The sequence below is a fragment of the Schistocerca gregaria genome, chromosome 5 (assembly GCF_023897955.1).
Source record: "Schistocerca gregaria isolate iqSchGreg1 chromosome 5, iqSchGreg1.2, whole genome shotgun sequence".
Classification (NCBI taxonomy): Eukaryota; Metazoa; Arthropoda; class Insecta; order Orthoptera; family Acrididae; genus Schistocerca; species Schistocerca gregaria.
The window spans coordinates 128960667-128984912 of record NC_064924.1 but is presented as its reverse complement, the minus strand read 5'-3'; the positions used below and the strand labels follow the sequence as shown (position 1 = coordinate 128984912).

The 24246-nt window shown below is 42.6% G+C and overlaps 1 protein-coding gene across 1 annotated transcript in view; it reads right to left on the bottom strand.

Moving 5' to 3' along the window:
* The window catches only part of LOC126271855 (uncharacterized), a 49855-nt gene that overhangs the window by 15020 nt on the left and 10589 nt on the right, over positions 1-24246 (bottom strand). The window contains exon 2 of the mRNA XM_049974190.1: positions 13477-13680. Coding sequence (XP_049830147.1) covers positions 13477-13680 — 204 coding nt within the window. The remainder of the gene's footprint in view (positions 1-13476; positions 13681-24246) is intronic.

Genomic DNA, 24246 nt, shown 5'->3' with positions numbered 1-24246 from the left:
TCCACAGCCACAAAGTCCTCAAAAGTATCAGAATAACTGCCTATTAATTCCTGAAACTCTTGCAAATCACTTGCAACATCTTCCACAGGAGCTGCCATCTCATTCTCCCAGAATACCGCTTTTCTGAAACAGTTTTTAATAGTTTCAGCACTGACTTCCCTCTACGAGTACGTAATTAAATTCATTGCCTGTAAAATATTCAGCTTCAGTTGTGAGCTCTGCTGGCTTCCCGGTTTTCTCCACACAACTGACACCAGGAGATGTCTCCTCTTTTTTAGTAACATAAACCTTCTCTTCCAGAGAAATGTTCTTCCGCTTTTCACTCGTGTCCACTGATGAAAGTTTTAAAAAAAAGTTATATTGAAGACACACTCTCACTGGACATACGAACTGTTTGCTGCTCAGCTGACACAACACGCCACGAATACAAAGCATCAACTGAAATGGCGCCAGAGAGATCGCAAGCAGAATGTGCGTCACATGTCATGTTGCCAGGTTCTGCAGCTGGCATATGAAACATACCGAGTGCAGGCTTTCTGAGCAGGGGCAAACTGTGAATCCACAGAACAGAAAATGATGCATCTACATCCAGTCACTTAAATGTTATAAAGAGGTAAATAATTGACCAGGGTTCCAAAAATACGAGTGTTACATGGAGGAAATTGTAATATAGAGAAAATGCAGTAAAGAGGAAAATTTAACATTGTTTATATGGGCTTTTAATTGGGACAAAAAACACGGACTTAACATAGGGGAAAACATTAAATTGAGGAATGTTATGAAGAGGTTTCACTGTATATCCAGAATCCTCCACAAATATAATCAATGGTGTAAATAATGTGGCAAACTCAGGAATGATCAGGGAACTGCTGGACAACCGTACAAAAAATATGCTGAAACAAACCTTTCAGTGTAACAATTGAAAGTAGGGAGCTGTGGAAGAATTAGCCACTATACTGTTCAGATGACAGTCTGGTATACTGATGTGGGAAAAAAAAGAAAGAAAGAGAGAGAGAGAGACCAAGCTGCTTGGGCTGGATATACAGGATACAGCCTAGGAAGTCAGCTATGGTATACCACGTGAAGATATATAACATCAGAGTGCATGCAAAGGAGAATCTATGTTGGAGCTATGGGAAAGCAACACAGTAAACCTGCTGTGGATCATGATCACTAATATATTATTCATAATGAACAAGCTGATAGGTTAGCCAGGACAGGGTAACAACCCCATTTTTTGGACGAGAATCTGTTGCAATTAGCACTAAAGTGATGATAAATTTTAAACTACAGTACATGGCTGGATTAGAAGGCATAATGTAGAACTTCTGATTAAAACACAAAAACATAAAAAAATGACTAGCTAATAATACAAAAAAACATCCTGAAAGAGAAATTCTGAAATCCTGGGCTTGAACAGGAGGGAGAGTAAACTCTTGGTAATGGTAGTACCCGGTCACTTGCCTGACTGAATACCACCATGGAACACATTCACAGCTGGCAGGTTGCCCTAACCCCAGATATCCTCTGCTGAAGCCTGGCACGTGGCAATCCCAATTCTGGTTGTACACACCACTCTGTGTGCACACCAGACGACAAAGGCAACATGTATCACTGTTTACATACCAGATGACAACAGCAACATAAATACCACTCTGTGTACATACCAGACTCCAGCGGGCCCCACGACAGGCACCAGTGTCGCCCACCAGCAGCACACACACCTGATTGCTGCACTACATTTTGTCCATGTGCCATGTAATGCATGTCCCAATCCCATGTGTCCCTCATGAAAATCCTTCTGTCGTAGTACTCAAGATGCTGCAAAATCAATAACAAGCAGATCTCGCTCTCACTCCACACTCTATGCTGGCTGCTCCTTGCTGTTCAACCATTGGTAGCAGTCTAAAACAGCAGTCTGCAGCGCCGTCCCAATCGCCAACCAACTCAGTGTGGCCGAGGACTCTGACAAACACTCTAACCTGCCTGCACCTGACAACTTGGACACCAGATGGATCATCATCTTGGACCTCTATCTAACATCGACCTAGGATGCCAAATTGCACTACAGTGAGAACATTTTCTTTCCTCCAGCAGGGGCTCTGATTTTCTACTTCACCTAAGAACTGTAAATTGTTCACTTGTGTGTTATGATTGAAGGTGTTCACTCACTGTAACCTATGGACAAACTTTATGTGCTGTTATAGCCACCTCGTAATGACCAAGACATAAAAGTGGCTATGAGGAAGGGAACGGTCATCCATGTGTGTCTTTTCTGTCATGGACACTTCTCTCATTGTCATGATCATGGCTGCTCCTGCACTGGAACTCTTGTTCCTGAAACTTTGCCAGTTATGGGGTCTGCAGTTGCAACGTCGTCTTTCCCAGGGCATCACTAGCTTGACTCTACACTGTTTGGTGGCAATGTTCCCGTGTGCTATGGACAGGACAGCACAACTTCTGTGTCATGCATGGCACTTTCTGCACACCACTGAGGTTCTCTCATGGTGCCTCACCTGTACAGATGCCCCTCCTGCTCAGGATTCAGTGCAACTGCTACCACTTTCTCCAGAGTTCAACTGCACTTCCCTCTGTTTCCTTCCAGTTTGCATCCAGTTCCTCTACCTCTGTCAGCACCACCTCTAGCACTGTTTACCTTTATTCCAATGCCCTCTCTTGCTCTACTGCAGTTCTCAGGCTACGATCCCTTCATTTGCTCTTATATGTCCTCACACTTCAATATCCTCTCTTTCTCTCACCCACCCTCGAACTCCACCACTGGCCCACGCACAGTACACCACAAGCCTATATGCTATCAGCCCATTCCAAGATTCCCTATCTATTGGACTGTCCTTCACCTCCTGTGCCCTTGACAACCAACCACTCCATGACCTTCCTTCTTTGTCTGATGGTGACATAGTTCTGGTCTTTTCCAACTCTGTTGATCCAAGTGTGTCACCTTCTGCCTTCGTCCCCTCCCGGGCCTCCTCCTTTCTGCACGAGGGTCACACCTACCTCGTACATTTGTCCTCTTCTCTGACAGGTGGCTCCGTGGCATGCCTTGCATCTGCACCTGCCTGGTGCCACCCCAGCCTATATGTTGATACCAATTATCTCCTGTAGCCTTGTGGGCCTCCTGCTTTCAACTGGGTAGTGGTTGCATTCACAGGACATCCCCTAGACTTCTCTGCACATCCTGGTCAATGGTAGTTGAAATTTCACCACAAGGCCTGGCTGTGCTTGATTTTGTTGCCTTTGACTTTGTCTGCCTCTTGCTCATTCGTACTGCTGTTCTGCATGGTGGCTACCCCCCACCAGTCTTACCCGATGGTGCCATGCCACTTCCTCTGGATGATGCAGCCTTGGTCGGCTTTCCTTTGGAGGATGCCTCCATGCCCAGGTCTTTACAACATGCTGGCAATGAGGACACTTATCGTTGCACCAGACCTCACCTGCTGCTCACTTCATGGTCCCACCACAACCCAACACTGCTTTCATCCTCATATTCCTTTGTCACAAGGACACAGCCGTGGTCAGCCACCCCTATGAAGATGGTGTATCACGTCAACTGACACTGAGATCCCACCTACGTTCACTTCATACGCACACCACTGTGCTGCTACGCACACCACTGCACTCCTCTGTGCTGCTATATGGACCACCGGACTCCTGTGTCCTCCCTCACACAAGACTGTGCATGTTCACACATTCATTATAACCTTCCCCACCTGTGGTTGCCTTCGCAATTGGTGCTGGGCCCGCATCTCTGTGTGGCATTGCTCCATCTTTCGCCTGATCTGACACCTATTTCTGAATGAGTCTTCTGATTTCCTTATGTGCCTCATTGATGCATGTGTCTTCTTCTGTGCCTCCTTCATGCACCAGTTTTTCCTTTTCCTTTTCTTCGCATATTCTAATAAATTCCTCATGCATCATGAACATCACAGCCCCAAGGCTTCTTGTCTCTGGCGCCCCTGGGTCATGGATCTCTTCTATGCCCTTTGGGCCCCTTGCATGTTCACGAGCATTCTTAGCTTTTTGTGCCTGTGTCGTGATTACCGAGGTCCCTTCTTCACCCTCCTGCACATCTTCCTCTTCCTTCTGGCCATTGTGCCTAATGGCTTCAACCCTCTTTCTACAGGGTGACGGATGTAATATCTGGCCACTCGCCAAATATGACCACAAAATACATCTGCAGCTGGCAGGTTGCCATAACCCTAGGCATTCTGTGTCGAAGCCAGACACATATGCAATCCCAGTTCTGGTAGTATGACCCCACTCTGTGTATCTGTGATACGGCATCAGTAACATGTCTCTCTGTGTACATGCCAAAGGACAACAGTGACATAAAATCTTTCTGCATACAGATCAGATTCTAGCAGCCTCCCCACGAGAGGCACTAGCATTGCCCGCCAGCAGCACATACAGCCGATCATGGCGGTGCAAGCATTTCATCTGTGCACCGCTTGACATGTGTCTGCATCTCACATGACCCTTACACAATTCTTTTGCTGTAGTACTCAAGATGCTGCATAACCACTACCGAGCAGCATTCGCTCTTGCTCTGGGCTCAGTGGGAAATGCTCCTTACAGGTCATCCATTGATGGTGAGCCAGTGTGGCTGAGAACTCTGACCAAAACTCCGACCTGCCTGCACCTGGCCGGCTGGGATGGCCAAGCGGTTCTAGGCGCTACAGTCTGGAACCACGAAACTGCTACGGTCACAGGTTCGAATCCTGCCTCATGCATGGATGTGTGTGATGTTCTTAGGTTAGTTAGGTTTAAGTAGTTCTAAGTTCTAGGGGACTGATGACCTCAGATGTTAAGTCCCATAGTGCTCACAGCCATCTGAACCAAAGCCATTGCCTGCACATGACTGAGCTGGACACTAACTAGGACACTGGTCAAATCACAATCTTCGTAACAAAGAAGTGTTTCTACTGCAGGGATCAAGATGATGAGAGTAGCTCACAGATATTTTGTACCATCAATAATAAAAGTAAAATGAAGGAAATAGGGAAGTCAGCAGGTGGGCAGCCACAGAGCTCTGCATGTGACACAAAATGTCTCAACTACATGTGTTCCATCACTAATGCACTACAGTCGAGAGGGCCTGCTATTCAACAGAGTGCGACACCTGGAATAGAAAACTGGGTGCAGCTGAAAGGAGGAAAACTGTATTTGAAAGTGGTTAAAACAGAATAAAACAGGGATAAAAGAATAGCCTGGTCTAGGAGGTAGGGCAGGGAACCCTCAGGCCTAGCATACAGCTTGAGACGCTCCATCCCCAACCACCCTGCCCCTGCTCCAGAGGTAGATTAATACCTTATAATTGAGAATAAAAACCACTTTCATAGAGAAAACTGAGAACCAAGTCTATCATCCTGAGTTGTCCGCCAGTATTAGAGGCAATGAGACCAGAAGTTCCTAGTCAGCATGGAGAACCCGAAAGGAGGGAGCATTCCATCAAAATATGAGCTACGGTCTGTAAGGAACCACAACCAAAATGTGGGATTGACTCATTACACAAAATAAAACTATGGGTTCACCTGGTATGATTAATACAGAGATGACATAGGACTGAATTCCTTCTGGGAAAAGCAGAAGAGCACCATGCTGCAGTAGACTCCTCCACTGTGTGGAGTTTACTAGATGCGGCAGTAGCCCACTAGATTTAATTTCATTTCTGAGGGAACAGAGATCTCAGGGGCACATGCAATTCTGCACTTGGAATCGGCAAAGCGAATAGGGAGTAATTGCTCCTCTAGCCAAACAGTTGGCCAATTCATTCCCTGGAATCCCCACATGACTTGGAACCCAAAGAAAGACAAGTAAGCAGGCAGCATGACGAAGGCCAGCAAGGGCATCAATACTGAACACCGAAGGATGGCAAGAATAGTGCTGGTCAATAGCCTGGAGATCGCTCACTGAGTCAGTACATACCAAGTATTGGATGAAGAGCTTCGCACTCCCCCATATCTGGCTTGTTCCTCTGCCTATTGTGTAGTCAGGGACGGAAATTTCATACGGTCATGTCTCTCTGCATTATAATAATTTTTCTCATCTGAAGAGACTGCTGGTGCCTTGCAGCCACCAACAGAAGAAAGTTTAATTCATTTCATGTGTGAATCTTCCACCATGGTACCACCCACTCCAAACGGGGATAATGCCACAGCCACAGCAATGGTTAGCTGGTCAGTAAACCATTGCCCAGAGTCCCCATGCTCCAGCCATTTTGAACACATACTCCTTGGCTTGCATGGGAAGTTTCTAGCTCAGGCACCAACAGTGCGATCCCTGCATGGTCAGGAGGCTACCACCGTGCAGGTACTTGATGTCCCTTGTCCCACCCACCCAAAGAAATGGCTGCCATGTTGGGTTTTGCACATAGTATCTTTGCAATAAAGGATGGGCACAAAGAGAGAGAAGCACAAAAGGTGGAACATATGCCACAGAGAGTGACTTCCCTGCACAATCCACACGTCTGTAAAAATTGAAAAAGGTGTACCACATCAAACCCAACAACTGAAACATATAATTAAGGATGAGATGCTGTAACATGCTGGGAAAGAAGAAAATTAGTGTGCAAATTCTGCCGCCTAGATCCTTCCTTCCAGAAACAGCTTTCCTGAAGTGTGTAGATGGGAGTTATCCTTACAACACATACTTCACTTCCATAATCCTCCTGGTGTCAATAGCCACTAAACCATAGTACACTACCCTCTAACCAATGGTTCCTCCTTCCTCTGCCCTATGAACTCCTCCCAATCTGCAGTTCCACATCATCAGTGTGTACCACATCTTACCAGATCCAGTATGCACATGTCACATGCCTAGCCAGTGCACCTGCCACTCCCACATTAACAGCCTGCACTTCTTTTGCCTCTCTCCAAGATGCTAGCTGCTTGTACCCCTGCTTCCTGTCTCTTTCTTCCTCTACCTACCCTACCTGACAACCTCCACCACAGTCCACATACTGAACTGCAATATCAGCATTGTGTGTCCATCCAGGAGAATGTAGGTGCACAATTTTCAAGTTTTCTTTTGAAATAGAATTTCTAACTTCTTGCTTTAAGTTAGGTGGGAGCTTGTTGAACAGCTTTGGCCCACAGGACATAACTCTATTCAAACTCAAGACAAGGAGGCAAAATGTTCATGAGAACTGTTTTTGGGTTTTCTATTATGACTTTGTAAGCACAGTTAAGATAAAATGATTTGTATTCACAGAAATGAAAATGATTAAGGAGAAAATCAATGTAACAATTCCAAGATCTTTAAAAAAGTCTCTGAAAAAATATTTTTATCAACATTATACATTGTACTTCCTGATTGTGACTGCTGAATTAATAATTCATTTAACTTAGGTGCACTACCTTAGTAGATAATTCTGTACATTAAGTCCATTCGTTCACACATCATGTTCCATAAACTCTATCCTAAAGGAGGGTCTACAGAGATTTTGAAGGACTGATGTTAGTATACAACAGACAGAAGCAAACACTATCAGCTACTTCTGTAAAATATACTAACAACAAATTCTGGCAAGTGCTAATGTGTTCACACTGATATTTATGAGAATAACTTTCAGGTTACTCAGACATTGTTTTTATCTAATACTTCAAACAAAGCACTTATTGAAATTTACATGGGCTACTGTGAACTCTCTGCACAACTGCTAAATCAAGACATGTTGAATACAAATATTAGACTTATGTGGAATTTTTTATATCTCGCAGTAAAAATGTTCTTGCAAATTTTATGAGTGACTATTGATGTACTACTTCTTTTCTTTTTCAATATTTGGGAGTTTTCAATTTACTGCCCTTAGTGTCCCCTTTGGTACTGACTGGCATAACAGGTTTTCATTTCCTGTCGTAGGTTTCTCTTCCCAAGTTTGTTGTCAAGCCACCGTCAGCCCATACTGTACTTTGTGCTGACAGTGTTGTCTGTTTCATGCGCCCATCCAGTAAAATATTCACCAATACCACAACTTGCAAACTGTAAGAAACTAACAAAACTAGGCAACATGTGAAATTACTCACACTTTTTACATTTCTTTCTATCCTTAACAGCATTAACCTTTCAACTTTATATTTTTATTCCTCTGTTCATCCATCTTTCCTTCACACTGTGGCTCAGTGGTTAAGTGGCAGAATATGGATCAAAGGTATGGTTTCAATCCCGTCAGTCCCAGGATTTTTATCTGTAACTTACCATTTCTTTCACCTCTGAAAATCTTTGTTAATGTAAAAAGTGCTGAGCTGCAGCATTGTCTGGAGTCTACATTAATCTGTAGATCCGTCTATAACTGGTTGCATATGCCACTTCAAAGGTCTAAGGAAGGCAAAGATATGCAATCTAGGAGGTATATATAGTTCTTTCTATTGTGAGCATTTACATGGTCAGAATTGCGAGTTAAGCCTCTGGGTCATTCTCTATCAACTGATTTAATCTGGAAGATCCCCTCAGCTCACCCATCTTCGATATTGTTGAAACTTTTATTACTCTACCTAAAGGTCCTGCATGAACTTCTGCCAACATTCTGCTCCATCTGTAACTCAGTGCTGCTGTTTGAGCATTTTCATAAGTGTCAATTTCCTTGTAACTGGACACAGGCAAAAAAATCCTCACATTTGGTGACTTGCCTTTGTTCCTAACCTAAAGAACTAAGATCTTGCAACTTGCTACGATGGCACAACTCTCTGAACAGAACACAGAAATAAAAATGAAGGGTAGGAAGCCAAGCCTATGGCAAAATCTCTCTTTAAACTTCTTAAAAAATTTTGTTGTTACAAATTTTCTCCATATTTTAACAAGGAAGTAAAAGGTTCTGGAAAAACGATCATTCTCTATTGTCTTTCTGGTCATTACAAAATTAAGAAATTGTTAACACCACTGACACGGCAACTGTGTGAACTTCCTCCTCACCAATCTGATTCATACTGACACAATGTGCAGGGCACAAATTAGACTTCAACATATGTAAACAGGAAGATGCAACTCTCAACCATTTTCGAGAAAACCGAGGTTGAAAATTTTAGGTATGCTTATATACTTTGTGTGCTCATGAGTATTTGAGGAGACCATAGCTGAGCAAGTAAGAGCTTCATTTCGTAAGGGTGGGGTTTCTAGATCAAGTCACACTCCTGATATCTCCTTATGAACTTTTTCTCCAATGTAGGTTTCCACGGCCAATATTTTCATTCTTGGTGAAAACCATTTTATGGGTGTTACGCCACAGTCCAAGGCATAGTTCTGTGCAAAACATTTTGTCTGCTATTGTTGCAGTGTCATCAGAGTCTAAAAAGACTAAGACACAGTTTCAGACTTAAACAGGTTTTTCTTTAAATGCATTAGGGGCACTGCATTTGGCTGGTTTGTATCAGATATTGTCAAACTAAGAGTCTTGTTTCAAACTTAAACAAGATACTCAAATGGAAACAGTCTAAATTCCACTAAATTCTTACTCTTCAGAAAATTATATAATATTTTTCCTTTTCTTTTCTGAAAGCTTGTTACCACACAAGCTTTTTGGATGTGTTTAAAAGTTCCTCTTTCCATCTTACTACTTCCTTCCTGATTTCGTCATTCCTTCTGAAACAAATAATTCTTTGTTGACTTTCTGATGGACAAGCTCAGAGGAATTATGGTCATAATGTCATTTTTTCTTGATAATAGGATTTATTCATCTTTTTCTAGAATTATCTGACCAGTTTGTTGTAATCTAAACAATTGAGACACTGTTTGCTTGCACTATTAAGCTACAATTTGTGATAGTGAAGTGTGCCAAATTGTTACAATTTTCTTACAAACTCTATCTTCAACCTCATGCATCTTTCACTTTGCATAACAATTATATCTTGAAACAATTAGTTAAATATCAATGGTGATATTTCAACAGCTGATAAGCTTGTAGTCAGACCTTCAGAAATATTTGTCTTATTAACTTCGCATTTGGTATATATATATATATATATATATATATATATATATATATATATATATATAGTCAACCTCACAACATCCCTACAACGACCCCATTAAATTTTATTTACATTCCCTCCGCAAACATGCCTTCACCCTAGCCAGATTACGCTCCCATATTTTATTTACTCAGGCTTGTCTGACATTTGGCATTACTCCCAAAGGCCTCACACTTAAAGTTCCCATCTCTGGCTGCAATCCTTCTTTCCATCAGTCCTTATACCAGTTCCAAACAGCACAATCCATAGCCCTCACCCGCCTAATCCTTCACCTATACATCGACTCGGCCAATGAACACACCCGTCAACTCCTATCCCAAATCAAAGTCCTCAATCTTTCCTCTCCCACATCCACACCGGCTGTACATAGCATCCTCCTACAGGCCAACCGCAAATTAGAACAACATGCCACCCTCCACCTCAAAAAACTATCCAATCTCCTGGTTTCCCACCTCCGGAAAGGCAACTTACTCACCCTCCACAACCTTTCCAACAAACCTCAACCTCCTCTCATTGCACACAGACCCAGTCTCTCCCATCTACTCAATCTCCCACTTCCAGCTCCACTCCCCCCAACACCTCAAAATTCCAGTCAACACAATCTGGAACCACAACACCCCAATTCAGTAGTTAACCTTTCCTCCAAACCCCTCTCCCAATCCGAAACCTCTGTCCTATCCAAAGGCCTCACCTTCAGCCCCACTCCCAGGTTCAACCAAACTGCCCTTGTCAAGGATTTACTGTCCTACACTCGTAGTCTCTGCTGGAAATATCACTTTGCCACGAAGAAAAACAATCCTGATCCCACTCCTAATGATCCAACTCCCCAAGACACTATCCAAATTGAACCCTGCCTGCAACAGTTCCGTCCTCCATCACAGCGGGACCCACCTCCTCTTCCTCAAAATCACCCTCTCCAAACCTTCCAGGAATTTCTCACTTCCAGCCTTGCCTCTCAATCTTTCTTGAAAAACCTTAATCCTACTCCCAACATCACCACAGCCGAATCCCAGGCTATCCGTGATCTGAAAGCTGACCGATCCATCATCATTCTTCCGGCTGACAAGGGTTCCACGACCGTGGTACTTGATCGTCGGGAGTATGTGGCTGAGGGACTGCGTCAGCTTTCAGACAACTCTACATACAAAGTTTGCCGAGGTAATCCCATTCCTGATGTCCAGGCGGAGCTTCAAGGAATCCTCAGAACCTTAGGCCCCCTACAAAACCTTTCACCTGACTCCATCAAACTCCTCACCCCACCGACACCTCGCACTCCTACCTTCTACCTACTTCCTAAAATTCACAAATCCAAACATCCTGGCCGCCCCATTGTAGCTGGTTACCAAGCCCCCACAGAACGTATCTCTGCCTACGTAGATCAACACCTTCAACCCATTACATGCAGTCTCCCATCCTTCATCAAAGACACCAACCACTTTCTCGAACGCCTGGAATCCGTACCCAGTCTGTTACCCCCGGAAACCATCCTTGTAACCATTGATGCCACTTCCCTATACACAAATATCCCGCACGTCCAGGGCCTCGCTGCAATGGAGCACTTCCTTTCACGCCGATCACCTGCCACCCTACCTAAAACCTCTTTCCTCGTCACCTTAGCCAGCTTCATCCTGACCCACAACTTCTTCACTTTTGAAGGCCAGACATACCAACAATTAAAGGGAACAGCCATGGGTACCAGGATGGCCCCCTCGTATGCCAACCTATTTATGGGTCGCTTAGAGGAAGCCTTCTTGGTTACCCAAGCCTGCCAACCCAAAGTTTGGTACAGATTTATTGATGACATCTTCATGATCTGGACTCACAGTGAAGAACAACTCCAGAATTTCCTCTCCAACCTCAACTCCTTTGGTTCCATCAGATTCACCTGGTCCTACTCCAAATCCCATGCCACTTTCCTAGACGTTGACCTCCATCTGTCCAATGGCCAGCTGCACACATCTGTCCACATCAAACCCACCAACAAGCAACAGTACCTCCATTATGACAGCTGCCACCCATTCCATATCAAACGGTCCCTTCCCTACAGCCTAGGCCTTCGTGGCAAACGAATCTGCTCCAGTCCTGAATCCCTCGACCATTACACCAACAACCTGAAAACAGCTTTCGCATCCCGCAACTACCCTCCCAACCTGGTACAGAAGCAGATAACCAGAGCCACTTCCTCATCCCCTCAAACCCAGAACCTCTCACAGAAGAACCCCAAAAGTGCCCCACTTGTAACAGAATACTTCCCGGGACTGGATCAGACCTTGAATGTGGCTCTCCAGCAGGGATACGACTTCCTAAAATCCTGCCCCGAAATGAGATCCATCCTTCATGAAATCCTCCCCACTCCACCAAGAGTGTCTTTCCGCCGTCCACCTAACCTTCGTAACCTCTTGGTTCATCCCTATGAAATCCCCAAACCATCTCCCCTACCCTCTGGCTCCTACCCTTGCAACTGCCCCCGGTGTAAAACCTGTCCTATGCACCCTCCCACCACCACCTACTCCAGTCCTGTAACCCGGAAGGTGTACACAATCAAAGGGAGAGCCACATGTGAAAGCACCCATGTGATCTACCAACTGACCTGCCTGCACTGTGATGCTTTCTATGTGGGAATGACCAGCAACAAACTGTCCATTCGCATGAATGGACACAGGCAGACAGTGTTTGTTGGTAATGAGGATCACCCTGTGGCTAAACATGCCTTGATGCACGGCCAGCACATCTTGGCACAGTGTTACACCGTCCGAGTTATCTGGATACTTCCCACCAACACCAACCTATCCGAACTCCGGAGATGGGAACTCGCCCTTCAGTATATCCTCTCTTCTCGATATCCGCTTTCAATACTTTTTAATTTTATGACACGTGGACAGACAACGCACTGACAAATAATTGTTTCCAGTGCCTTTTGCTCAGTACAGGATCCTTATTAGGATATGGGGAAAATCTTTCACAACAAAGTTATTCTGCAAACTTAGAGAGATTATGCCATGGATATTGCTTTCTCATTTCCATGTACGTTATTTGTGTTTCCTGCACAAAAAGTTGTGCCAGGATGGAAAGTTTCATGTTATTAGCTCTATTATGCAAGGAATAGTAGCTTGCCAAACAAAGCTTTGAAAAAATTGGCTATTGTGTTCGCATCTCTAGCACCAACACCAAGGTTCAGATGGAGCTGAAACTTTGCAGAAGTTCACGCTGGTTCCTTATGTACGTTCTGTACAAATTTCAACAACATGAACGATGGCCAATCTGGGATCCCTGGGTCATTTTTCATGGAATGACCTCTGCTGAATTTAAGTACTGACCAGTCTTTCTGTTTCCCGATGACTAATTTTAAACTTACACACAAAAGCAAACATTTTAAATCAGATAACGAGCAATGTACCTTTCTGTATTTAATCTATTCATAGTAATAACTGATATCTACCAATATGAAGCTTCAATTCAACATATTTACTCACTACAAATATTTATCACTCACCATTTCACATTTCCTGGTGAGCTCTCTTCTTCCAGCTTTTGAAGTTGTAGAAATTTCTCATTTACGTTTTCTTCAATTACAAGTTCATCAATTTTCTCCTTAAATTCCGTTTCTACATAGTGTATAAAACGGCTATGTATTTTGGAGATTGTTGCTGGATATTTCCCAAGAAGTTTTCCATAACACTCTTGCATCACTCCTTCACTAAAACATGAAACACACATCAAGATTCTACCATGCATATCATACTGTAACAATATATTACATTGTATGTGATACTATGTTGACAGGAAGGACAAAGATCTCAGTAATCTTAGAGCTGTCACTAAGGGCAAGTGTTTTCATGAAAGCAGTTGCAAACCAATATCTTACTGTCTTGCAAGAAACTGAAAGTTCACACACAATATCTTTTGTAACTGGTTCTGTAATTTCAAAAGATATTCTGCCCGCCTCTCTGGCTGAAGTGTGATTGCCCATCTAGGACTCAGATATTCTGGGAGTGATTTCTAATACTGCCAAATATTATTCCTTAATAGGACAATTAGAATGGGGTGCAATCTGCCGTGTGAAAATAATATTTTGAGAAAGCTGACATTATTGGTCAAGAATGCGACATGCAACCCACATGCCCCACCATATTAATTCTGCTGGCACAAAACATTAGAACTGGCTGTCAGTGTGTGATCTATCAAGCTTGATGTGGAATTCTTATCTTCGTTCTTCTTAGAGAATTTAAATCTAGCCAAATACGGAACACATAATACAATTGTTCATTATTTATGTTTTGCGTTGGCTCTTTCTCCTTTGTTGCTGATAGTATTTTGCACTCTATGGAGAGAAAGTGTAATAGAGACTGACAATAAGAAGCCACAGCTCATAAATTCCAAATTAAAAGCTTATTTTTATCGATACGCAGAACGGTGCACAAACATAAATAAATTTAAACACATAGAACAAAAATTATGTCATCAACAAAACAAAACCATAAAATGTTAATAAATAAAGTCACAAGAATATAAAGATTCGTCCAAATTGGAAACATTATGTGGCTAGTTCATGAGAACTTTTATCACTTACAAAGAAAATGTAACTTATTAACAGCAGCTAGAAGTAAGTAAGTTTAAAATTTAGAAGGTGCTCAATACTTCCATATTAACACACAAAACAAAGAGCAAGCGACCTACAAACTAGTGGCATGGTAGAGGCACACCTTGACTTGCCCCAATGGCTGGAAGAAGGTAGGCCTTCACCTGGTAACCACCATAATGACCATAACTTGTTTCTCCCTTTACCCACTGTTCTACCCACCTTACACATGATCCTATGACAACTCTGGTAATCCCACTGGATGTACCAGTGGATCAACCAATATAATCACGCATATGATCAGCAAAGCCATTAAGGTGTGGTGTGGAATGGTACATCCACTGACATCCGGTAATGTGAAGGAACAACAGCGGGAGATTTAAGGGCTGACCTCATTTGTCCCAACTCAGTGTGTACTACATGACATCTGATGGACTTATTTGCAATGATCTTGCGATACATCGTTATTTTCTGGACAAAGATTTGGCCATTGCTATTCCCTGCTGTCGACATCTGGCTTGCACAAAGACACGTCTGTTTCCCCATTGTGGCACTGCCTCCATTCTCCATTCGATCATATGTTGTGCCTTCTGTAAATGAATTGCTGTGTGTGTGTGTGTGTGTGTGTGTGTTAAAAGGACTTAATTGGCAAGAATTCTAGAAGTCTTTGTCTCTGTTTAATTCAAGAAGACTCAGGTTTTATTATTTTTTGTGGTGTAATTGTACTTAACTGGTGTTCAGTGGAAGCTGTGTTTAATAGAGTGCTTCTGGGCATCCAGCCCAGTTGTTGTTTCTATTTTACACACAATATTTCGATGACAACCCCAGCCTCCTCCTTCAGGTGCTGCATGTTCTGCTGTTACATGTACTTGCTGCCTGGACTCCAACCAGAGTGTGAACTATAGTTTGTTTCACACCACAATTTATAGCCGAGTGTGACTACAGACACCCACTACACCCTTCGACGCTCTTTGGTTTTTCAGGGTTTGCATATACATTCCATGAAACAAATTCTCTTACGTGTTTTCCAACTCTGGTGGATGTAATGGCCAGTGAAATTTTAATAAATTGAGTGTTATGTAAATTGAAACCACCATCCCTACTTATTAGGTTTTCGGACATCTTTAGTTTGATAGACTCCTTCATTACGCTGTCCCAGCAACTTGGCATTTGCACTACAGTACTGGTCTCATCCTATTTTATTTCGTGACTGATTTGCTTGGTTGTTTTGGTCAAGTCTGGCATCCAGTGTATTTTATTCCTTTCAAGTAAGATTAAAAGTATTATTTGTAATATTGAAGACAATCCAGGTCTCCAAAAGCTGGGTATATATATCAAATCCAATGGAATGTGGCATGTCTTACATTGGGCAGACCATCAGAACAGTCACAGAAAGATGCAAGGAACATCGGTGACACACCCGATTAAAACAACCTAGCAAGTTAGTTGTGCTGAGCACTACCTCGAATAATCGTAAATTGAAATACGATGAGACAAGTATCATGCTGCATATGCCAAGTTTCTGGGACAGTATAATAGAGAAGTCTATCGAAATAAAGATGTCAAAAACCTTTTAAATAGGGATGGAGGTTTCAATTCTCATAATGCTTGGGGTCTGGAACTCAATTTACAAGTATTGAAATCAACCTGGCAATCATATCCATCAGATTTGGAAAAATCTGAGAGAATTTGTGTTTCATGAAATACCAGTGCAAGCTCTGACAAACAAAAGACCTTAAAGGGTGTAGTGGGCATTGGGAATCAAACTTGACTACAAACAGTGGTGCGAGACCAACAATAGCGTACAGTCTGGTGTATACGTAATAGCAAAACTTGAAGCACCCAAAGAAGAAGGCTGGGTCAATTGTCAAAATACTGAGTGTAAAACAGAAACAACAACTCAGCTGAACATGCACAAGTTCACTATAAATCAATTGTGACAAGAAAACCTGAGAGATTGAAAGCTATGTTGTTAAAGAAGCAGACTTATAAGAGTGGCAATGAAAGCTGTTTGGAACTCTGAACCATCCATGTCAGAATAGGACTATCAGGTACTTTGCTAGAGTGTTACAACCATGATGGACAAGTAGTTTTTTGAGCCCTGAAACCAACAGCTCAATCAGCAGGAAGAGCTCGTATAGAAGCTGATGTATCTGATACATCTACAACTGCTCCCACCAATCCCCTGCTTTTATAGTCATTTAATTAAGTTCAAGAAGACTGAATAGTATACTAAAAGTGTTTAATGCTTCATTTCCAGGCAAGTGACATTAAGTGAGAAAGTGAGCATTTCTTCAACAAACCAAGAGCTCTATTATCTAGGGCAAAAATGGGCTCCTTTGTCTGTACAATCAGGGCAGCCCCTACCCACTATTTATTAATTTTTATGTGAATATTTTGCAACAACAATGCATACGGTGGCCACTAGTTTAGAGGTCTTCCAACATCATAAAAAAACATCAGACAGTTGTGTGTCATGGATCATAGTCCTGCAGGGCCTGAGTAGAAAGTGCAGTTTTACGTATTCTTGTGGAAAATCATATGTAGAATCATTAATATGCGCCATGGTCATCAGCTTAGCACCAGAGAGTGAAGTGTATGCACAAGCATGATCACAGAAGATCCTTATTTAGTATAAGTTTTGCATATTCCTAGGGGTTTCAAGACTTCACAATCAGCTGAGGCCTCGTTCTGTGTAGAATATGATATATCAGAACTGTCATTTCGAATGGCAAATGTGGACGAGTAGTCCACCTGATGATGAAATTGCAAAGATGTCACTCAGATCAGGTGGAAATGTAACAACCACCATTTGACCAGGTTGGCATCAAACTTCATGCTATCACAGTTTTTCAGTTTGGCTTTGGAAAAATTTTCGTAGACTTCCCACTTGCATTTATTGTTTTTCTGCACATGGTATACATAATTGGCCACATTATAATGGCTATCAACAGTGTTTTCGCCAGGGTCATTGCTGTACACCCAGCTTAAGGGTACACAACAATTACCATGAGATGCTGCCACCACACAGGTACCACACCACTCACCTGGATCCTCTCAGTTCTTAGTTGCTGACTCCAGATCGCGCTCACATAATCAGACCATTTTCTGCTTCTGATCTATGTTTATCTTTGCACTAAACTGAATAGTTGTGGATATTGTGCAAGTGGTTCGTAAATGTCAGGTTTGTCAATCTCAGCAACTGGCACCACCTAAAAATACCAGCAGTGGCCTCCATCTACCAAGCTGCTGGATTGGGTGTATGGCCTGTTTCATGTGGAATAATCCAGCGGCCATTACTCTCATATCACAGATGTTTATAAAAATCTGGTGTAAGAAAATACATACTGAAAGAGGGCTCAAACAACTTTTCCTCAATTTTTCAACCAAAACTGCATTCAGGAGGCCATTTTGAAAATGTAAGTAATTTTCACAACTTGGGTTGGTTGGAAAGGCGAATTAAGTTTTTAACAACTGTTGTTGTTGTTGTGGTCTTCAGTCCTGAGACTGGTTTGATGCAGCTCTCCATGCTACTCTGTCCTGTGCAAGCTTCTTCATCTCCCAGTACCTACTGCAACCTACATCCTTCTGAATCTGCTTAGTGTATTCATCTCTTGGTCTCCCTCTACGATTTTTACCCTCCACGCTGCCCTCCAATGATAAATTTGTGATCCCTTGATGCCTCAAAACATGTCCGACCAACCGATCCCTTCTTCTAGTCAAGTTGTGCCACAAACTTCTCTTCTCCCCAATCCTATTCAATACCTCCTCATTAGTTACGTGATCTATCCACCTTATCTTCAGCATTCTTCTGTAGCACCACATTTCGAAAGCTTCTATTCTCTTCTTGTCCAAACTAGTTATCGTCCATGTTTCACTTCCATACATGGCTACACTCCATACAAATACTTTCAGAAACCACTTCCTGATGCATAAATCTATACTCGATGTTAACAAATTCCTCTTCTTCAGAAACGCTTTCCTTGCCATTGCCAGTCTACATTTTATATCCTCTCTACTTCGACCATCATCAGTTATTTTACTTCCTAAATGGCAAAACTCCTTTACTACTTTAAGTGTCTCATTTCCTAACCTAATTCCCGCAGCATCACCCGACTTAATTCGACTACTTTCCATTATCCTCGTTTTGCTTTTATTGATGTTCATCTTATATCCTCCTTTCAAGACTATCCATTCCATTCAACTGCTCTTCCAGGTCCTTTTCTGTCTCCGACAGAATTACAATGTCATCGGCGAACCTCAAAGTTTTTAATTCTACTCCATGAATTTTAATACCTACTCCAAATTTTTCTTTTGTTTCCTTTACTGCTTGCTCAATATACAGATTGAATAACATCAGGGAGAGGCTACAACCCTGTCTCACTCCTTTCCCAACCACTGCTTCCCTTTCATGCCCCTCGACTCTTATGACTGCCATCTGGTTTCTGTACAAATTGTAAATAAACTTTCGCTCCCTGTATTTTACCCCTGCCACCTTCAGAATTTGGAAGAGAGTATTCCAGTCAACATTGTCAAAAGCTTTCTCTAAGTCTACAAATGCTAGAAACGTAGATTTGTCCTTTCTTAATCTAGCTTCTAAGATAAGTCGTAGGGTCAATATTGCCTCACGTGTTCCAACATTTCGACGGAATCCAAACTGATCCTCCCCGAGGTCCGCATCTACCAGTTTTTCCATTCGTCTGTAAAGAATTCGCGTTAGTATTTTGCAGCTGTGACTTATTAAACTGATAGTTCGGTAATTTTCACATCTGTCAGCACCTGCTTTCTTTGGGATTGGAATAATTATATTCTTCTTGAAGTCTGAGGGTATTTCGCCTGTCTCATAAATCTTGCTCACCAGCTGGTAGAGTTTTGTCACGACTGGCTCTCCCAAGGCCGTCAGTAGTTCTAATGGAATGTTGTCTACTCCCGTGGCCTTGTTTCGACTCAGGTCTTTCAGTGCTCTGTCAAACTCTTCACGCAGTATCTTATCTCCCATTTCACCTTCATCTACATCCTCTTCCATTTCGATAATATTGTCCTCAAGTACATCGCCCTTGTATAAACCCTCTATATACTCCTTTTACCTTTCTGCCTTCCCTTCTTTGCTTAGAACTGGGTTGCCATCTGAGCTCTTGATATTCATACAAGTGGTTCTCTTCTCTTCTCTCCAACATTTTTATTTATGATTCAGTTTCACTCAATTTGGTAGCATTGGAATGTTAAAAGAATCAACTATCAAAAGAATCAATATAAAATTAATAAAATGCTGGAATTATGCATACAAATATTTACAAATTTGTAACAAAATCCTTTTTTACAGACTTTTTTCAAATTTCAGCAAAACCACAAGTTCTGTCGTGTTAGTATTTATTTCACATAATGCCTATTTTACATTTCAAATGGCTACATGACAGTACATGAAATAACAAAAAAAATTCAGTCTAGCAGCTGTACTCACAGGTGATACAGGTGCGCTCTCTCTCTCTCTCTCTCTCTCTCTCTCTCTCTCTCTCTCTCTCTCTCTCTCTCTCTCTCTCTGTGTGTGTGTGTGTGTGTGTGTGTGTGTGTGTGTGATATGCAGAGAGAGAGAGAGAGAGAGAGAGAGAGAGAGAGAGAGAGAGAGAATTAACTGGTAACAGAAGTGCAAATACTGTGAATTCTGGAACAGTTTCATGAGTGTTCTTACTCAGAGCATGCTAAGCAGAGATTTCTGCTGTGTCAGGTTTAAATCTGTTTTCTTCCTTAACGTATGTATTAGAGATCACATAATGTAGTCATTAACTCTTTCTTGCTTCCTCTTACATTTGTTCATAATTCATCTTTTGTCTGATTAGAATGTCAGAAAAAAGGTTAAACCATCCAGTCCTTGAAAGTTCGTGGCAGATTAAAACTACGTGCTAAAGTCAGACCACAACCCAGTAGTGGGAGAAATACAAGTAAAATTGAAAAAAGTCTGGAGAGGTAAAGGAAAGGAAAAACTAAACATAGAAAGCCTCAAATACGTAGAAAAGGCATCAGATTTGGAGAACAGACTTATGGAAAAATGGGAAAGAGGTAGTGTTGATGAAAGTTTTAATGACAAATGGATAAAAATGTACCAGGAAAGAATGGATAACAAAAAACATGTTGGAAAGATGGAAGAGCAGAGAAAGTGGAAAAATGTAGAAACTGAAGAAGACAAAAAGAGGTACTGGAAATTGAATAACCAATTTAGAAGAGAAACCGAAGAAGCAAGGGAAAAATGGATGAAACAGAAATGCGATGAAATAGAGAAAATGGAGAAAGAGGGTAAGTACAAAATGACGTATAGTCTGGCTAGTGAGATAGTTTTTGAACGCAAAAGAAAGAGGAATACCATGGAAATAGAAAGAGCAGATGGTACTCTAGCAGAAGAACCACAAGAGGTTTTGAACAAATGGCAAGAATATATGTCTGTATAAAGGGAGTGAAATACATAGCGAAATTGAAGTTGAAGAGGAGTAATACGTGCTGGAAGATGGAGAGGAATTCACCATCTTGGAAGCAGAAGTAGAAAAGGTGCTGAAGAATAGGAAGGCATGTGGAATTGATGATTTGCCAGCAGAACTGTTGAAGAGTCTGGGAAACAAGGCAAGAAAAAAATAGTATACCTCTGAACGAGATATATGACAAAGGAGAATGGCCTGAGGACTTCCTTGCAACAATTATGATACCAATAGAGAAAAAGAGAAACACTAAAAAGTGTGAAGAGCTTAAGACCATTAGTCTAATTTCTCTTGCAGCAAAAGTTTTGTTGAGACTGTTGAACAGAAGGCTATATGGCAAGCTGGATAGAGGGATTGCAGAGGAGCAGTTCGGATTTAGAAGAGGAAAAGGAACAAGAGATGCTATTGGCCTGTTAAGAACTACAAAAGAAAAATATATGGAAAAATGTAGAGAAATATTTGCTGTTTTTATAGATTTAGAAAATGTTTTTGACAGAGTTCATTGGAACAAGCTGATGGATATTTTGGAGAGGAAAGGAGTAGATTGGAAAGAGAGACGACTGATACAGAATCTATATTTACACCAGATATGTATTGGTGGAAAGAGAATAGAATTATAACATCTGATGATGATGATGAGTTGGGTTGAGCAGGTGCTCGACATCACGGTCGTCAGCACCCTGACGAAAAGTCAACATGAAATCTAATGGGTGGGGGACGAAGGCTGTCCCCATATGCAGAGCAGTTTATAATGTATTAAATTCTGCCGCCCGTCCCCACCAGTTTAGGGATAAGGCCAGATAGTTCACAAAATTTCACCACTCTGTTAACACTGGTATCAGTGTCTGCGAGGACGGTGGGCAGATATCCAGTGAGACCCAGGACTGCCCTAATATTAGTCTACAGGACACACGTGGCCACAATATGCTGAACTAAAAGCGGCATGCCACAAAATTCACAGAAAGGTGGTGGAGAAGGAAGCCGTGTGTGAAAGGGCTATGTACGATGTGCAGTCTGGTAAGCCAAACCTCCTTCCAGCGGCAAGGCTGGCACGAAGTCCGCCAAGCTTTTGTGGTCAGTTTGAGCGACCGCAACTTGTCGTCAGACACCCGCAGCCATTCAATCTCCCACTAACACATGATGCATCTGTCAGAAAATGAGATAATGGCGTGCAACGGGATGGGACATTGATGGACAGCATCATCCCAACATGCTTCCTTCGCAGCTTTATCAGCCATGTCGTTATCCTGTATCCTAATGTGGCCAGGTACCCAGCAAAAGATCACCTTCTTGGCACGGTGTTGGAGCCACTGTAAGCAGTCATGGATGAGCTGAATCAGCGGGTCTACCAGATACATTTGGTGAAGCACTTGCAGTGCACTAAGAGAGTCGGAACAGACAAGAAAACTCGTAAGAGTTTTTCTTTACTAACAGGGGGAGGAAGCTGCCCGGGTTGCTGGGATGGCTTAGGTATCTTCTGAAGTTGGGGAGTGGAATGTGGCTTAGGTGGTAAGTCTACTGCTGATGGCTTCCGAGTAACATCAGTTGCAAGTGGAGCATTTCCCCCACAGATATAGCGACAAGTGCAATTGCTAGTACTTGAATCTGTGGTCTGAGTTTGTGTGAAGGCATCACACTTGGCTATTGGTGTTTTATGGGCTGATGCAAAATAAGTTGCAGAAACCGGTGGTTGCATAGCTTTGTAAGCCATGTTAGCTTCACCATATGGTATGGTCTCTACTTTCAACTCTCGAACTTTCTTTTCCTCATTGTAAACCCCCCACACTTTCTGCTCCACACTGGGCGATCCCCAGAGCAGATAACACATTTCAGAGGAAATGTACAAGAAGACCCTGACTTGTGAGCGGAGCCTCCACAATTGCCACTCATAGCCTTCCTGTTACATCCTATAGTAGTATAGCTAAATCTTTAATATTTATAGCATCACATGGGGTTAGGAACAAACAGGCGAACCTTAAGGTGGATATAGCCGGCAACGATATGTCCAGGTAATTCGGGAGTACTAAACGTTACAATAAACATTGCCAATTTTTCCAATTTGCCATTGACTCTCCTCATATAATTCTGCACCTCCAAGACGCCCACATTCTTCCACTCTTCACACAACTCCGCGGGGTCCATCTCCATTATATCGGAGCAGGTAACCATGCCCTTACTATAATTAAGGCTGTTATGCAATTCAGCCTCGATTGGGTAGTCACCTAAGTCCTTACATCCCAGAAGCTAAGATATTCATCTACATCTACATCTACATGACTACTCTGCAATTCACATTTAAGTGCTTGGCAGAGGGTTCATCGAACCACAATCATACTATCTCTCTACTATTCCACTCCCGAACAGCGAGCGGGAAAAACGAACACCTAAACCTTTCTGTTCGAGCTCTGATTTCTCTTATTTTATTTTGATGATCATTCCTACCTATGTAGGTTGGGCTCAACAAAATATTTTCGCATTCGGAAGAGAAAGTTGGTGACTGAAATTTCGTTAAAAGGACTCGCCGCGACGAAAAACGTCTATGCTGTAATGACTTCCATCCCAACTCGTGTACCATATTTGCCACACTCTCTCCCCTATAACGCGATAATACAAAACGAGCTGCCCTTCTTTGCACCCTCTCGATGTCCTCCGTCAATCCCACCTGGTAAGGATCCCACACCGCGCAGCAATATTCTAACAGAGGACGAACGAGTGTAGTGTAAGCTGTCTCTTTAGTGGACTTGTTGCATCTTCTAAGTGTGGAACTAGCAGTTTCAACCAAAAGCATTCCATTACATAGTCGTTTGACACTTTTCAGAGACCCAGCAATACCCTCCAATGCCTTGTTAATATAGAAAGGGGACTCACCAACCAAGCTCTCTTTGAGCAGTGGGTGTAGGTGTTGCCTGACGGCACACCCATCCCATCAGGAGTAAGAGGTTTCATCAGACAGTGCCATAAGGATCCCACGAGACACTATGGAAACAACTGTCGACCCAGGCAGAGCCCTGCATACCTGAGCAAGCCTGATTCAACTGGGGCGTGGCAGGTGCCCCAGAGGTTGCTCGCTTAAGATTGTTTCACCCCAACAGCCATTCACCTCCTCAGCTCACAGCACACCCTGAGGTCGAGGTTCTTTTTTTATAGAGGTGGGTACCTTCCTCGCAGTCCAGGGGGTGAAGCCAAGACCCCCGTTCTCCGAAACACACAACATTCC